Here is a 3,244-nt window from a genome sequence, read left to right as displayed (position 1 = left end):
CTATCACCAAACAAATAAATAAAAACACTCAATTTTTTTTTGTTTTCTTATTTTCAATATCTTGTTTTGTCTTGTTTTCAAAACCAAAAGCAACCCCAAAGTCATTACATTACTACAGGGATAATGAAGTGGAGAGAAGATAATAAATTATTATATGGAAAAGTTTAGGGGGTCAGCAATTTTATTGCATTTTGGCCAGCATGTAACCAGCACAAATGTTGCTGGCCCCTAGCATTGCTCTTATTATATTTACATACAATTTTTATGACATTGATCTTTCATGGATAACATTGTTTCAAGGATTGATGCATTCATGTGTTGACATGTTTGCAGGTTTCTCACCACCCTCCAGTGACTGCCCTCCATGCAACAGATGAGAAGGAAAACATTGAAATCATATGTTGCCAGTATCATATTGCAAAGTTCTATGGTAAATTATCTTTATTTGTTTTGTGTTGCAATGAATGGTGAACTTCAGGTGTTTGATGAAAGTTCTGTGTGGCTTTGGCATTGATTTTCTGTTTATTTTTGCTTGCTTTGTTTATTGATTTCGAATTGTGATATTGGTTAGTGTTTTCTGTGGCTGATTTGTAACAATCACAACCAAATATGCAGGTGCCACAGTGGAAGGTCATATACATGGAAAAAGGAGGTTGAAGCTCCACAATCATGGAGAGACATATGAAATGAATTCTCCTGACTTCTCAATCAGATTTCTTCCAGTCCCTGGGAACAATTGGGTTGGCAATGTCAATATCAAATGCCTTGAAACAGGACTTGTTGCAGAGTTAAGCTTCACAATGCAATCTTTCCTTGGATTTCGGGGAAATCGAAGAGCAGTTAAGGGCAAGATCATTGATTCATCTTCAAGGAAGATACTATGTGAAATTAATGGTCATTGGGATAGGTATGAACTATGAAGTATCAATTAGTCACTTTGCCTTTTCTGGTACTTTCATAAATCAATGCAAATACATTGATTTATGAAAGTACTAGAAAAATTTTAATCAATATGGAGTGGAGGGAATACTATTCTAAACTAGAACTTCAAACTTCAAACTTCAAACTTCAAAGCAACGACCACCAATTGTTCATTTGTAAAAATTTGATGTTGCAATTTCTAATACCTTAACATGCTGCAGCACTGTAGCAGTGAAGAATACAATTAATGGAGAAGAAAGAGTGATACTTGATGCAAGAGAAGTCATTTCAGGGCTCCAGACTCCAATTGTTAAGGATTCAAAGGTAGTAATAGTAATTATCTATTTACTATATGAGATTGCTAACTTCCACTCTTTTCATGTAAAAGTTAGCAAATCACTTATTCTGTTTGTGACATAAAAGTCACTCTTATTATTCTCAATCAATTTGCTAAACCTAAATAAAATTTAATAAGGCTGATAAAATCCATTATTCACTTGCAGTTTCTAGTGTCAAGCATTTACGGGCTTTTATTATGTTCCATAACCAATAAGATATGAAACTTATTGTGCATATTTCTCTTCTAACCTGTGATTCTCATATACTTTGATCAGAGTGTGTGGCCAACTGAATCAGCTATTGTTTGGGGCCAAGTAAACCAAGCCATCATGAACAAAGAGTGGGAGAAAGCAGTAAAAGCAAAGAAATTTGTGGAGGAAAGGCAAAGGGAGATCTTAAGAGAGAGAGCCTCAAAAGGGGAAACTTGGGTCCCTAAACATTTTTCTTTGTCTCACACCAAAGAAGGGGACTGGGACTGTTTTCCTGTTCAAAAATTGGTCCCACCCTCCCCTATAGTCTCCTAGGAATTTTCTTTTACGAAAAAAATGTTATGTATACATATAAGGTGTGAAATACTGTGTCGATTCATTTAAATTGGGTCTATATCCTATCCAAGAATGAGTTAGCGCGGTGTTTCATATTTTATATTACAAATAATACAACTTAATTTGTTATATTAGAAGTTCTGCATTGGTACACATTACTAGTACTTATTTTACAAAATATTGTCAAAATCATCATCATTGGTTAGACCAATCTACTTCTACTTGTGACTAAGAGCAACAATGTCCATGTAGTTGTTGCTCAGCAAGAAACACTTATGTTTATGTTTGAGACACAACTATGGCTGCTAGAACAAAATATTGAATTCAATTGTTATTTGAATTCATTTGATCTACAATAATATTATATTAGTTGTTAAAAAAAACAATTGTAAATTGTACTTTGTCATCTATCTTGGGATCAAAATATCCAACAAATCATATCAGAAGAAACTTGCAGATTGCAGCAGCATGAATTGATCTTGATATGTTTGATCCATTAATTTTACTAAGAAACCAGAAGTTGAGATAAAAATTCAATGCTTTTCATTTGGACTATGTCTTTATGAACTGATAGATACATCATGGGAGAAAATCAGACACAAAATTTCTTGACTATTATGATGGTTCTGTTCTGTCCATTCCCCTGATACACCAAAAAGATCAGAAAAAATAAAACAATATTTCACAAACAAAACACATCTTGATCATACCACAAAATCCAACACAAAAGGCCTTATCAATCATCAGCTTTAGCTTCATTCAATAACTCCGATTCGCTTCGCCGATTAAATGACTTCTCTCTGATAGTGTCCAAGATTGGTTTCCATCTACAAGGACTCCTCCCTCCATATGCCATGGCCATAGCAACTTGCTCAGCCACACCAATTCTTGCAGGGCTGCGACAAGGCGAAGACATACTCCAAACACTACTAAATTCGCCATCGCTGCTCGAAAATTCACTAGTACTATTAGTAGTACCAGTTTTTCCATTGAGAGTGTTATTTTTCATCTTCTTGTTCTTGTTCTTCTTATTATAATTCTTCTTCTCTTCACACCTTGTTTTTGCTATTGAATTGAGCCTCTTTGCAAGAGAAGCCAAGTCAACAGGGGAAGCCTCAGATTGGAGAATTGAGTATGGAAGAATGAAGTAGACATGGCCAGGTTGGAGCTGTGTGTCACCCTTCAATGGCTTTGAGGAAGATGAAAGAAGCTGAATTGAAGTGCATACAAAATGCTTTGGAGGGTTACCAATGACTTGGCTCACTGAAATTGGTTCCTCAAAATCTTCAACATATCCACTTAGATGAACCAAACGGACACTGCTCAGTTTTGAGCATGATCTTGAAGAAAAACACCCTCCCATAGTTTAGACTTTGCTTGAATTTGAATCAACTATATAGTGTATATATATATATATATATATATATATATATATATAA

General features: G+C 34.7%; 2 protein-coding genes across 2 annotated transcripts in view; one reads left to right on the top strand and one right to left on the bottom strand.

Moving 5' to 3' along the window:
• LOC107639177 (oxysterol-binding protein-related protein 4C) overlaps positions 1 to 1,960 on the top strand; it is a 16,863-nt gene extending 14,903 nt beyond the window's left edge. Inside the window, exons 4-7 of the mRNA XM_016342622.2 lie at positions 334 to 430; positions 616 to 907; positions 1,143 to 1,245; positions 1,536 to 1,960. Coding sequence (XP_016198108.1) covers positions 334 to 430; positions 616 to 907; positions 1,143 to 1,245; positions 1,536 to 1,784 — 741 coding nt within the window. The 3' untranslated portion in view covers positions 1,785 to 1,960. The remainder of the gene's footprint in view (positions 1 to 333; positions 431 to 615; positions 908 to 1,142; positions 1,246 to 1,535) is intronic.
• The window catches only part of LOC107639178, a 1,605-nt gene continuing 686 nt past the window's right edge, over positions 2,326 to 3,244 (bottom strand). Inside the window, exon 2 of the mRNA XM_016342624.2 lies at positions 2,326 to 3,225. Within this exon, the coding sequence (XP_016198110.1) occupies positions 2,542 to 3,168 (627 nt within the window). The 5' untranslated portion in view covers positions 3,169 to 3,225 and the 3' untranslated portion in view covers positions 2,326 to 2,541. The remainder of the gene's footprint in view (positions 3,226 to 3,244) is intronic.

Source organism: Arachis ipaensis, chromosome B04 (assembly GCF_000816755.2).
Source record: "Arachis ipaensis cultivar K30076 chromosome B04, Araip1.1, whole genome shotgun sequence".
In the NCBI taxonomy this organism is placed as follows: Eukaryota; Viridiplantae; Streptophyta; class Magnoliopsida; order Fabales; family Fabaceae; genus Arachis; species Arachis ipaensis.
Note: the sequence above shows the minus strand (reverse complement) of the source record. Positions and strands in the feature narration are given on the sequence as shown.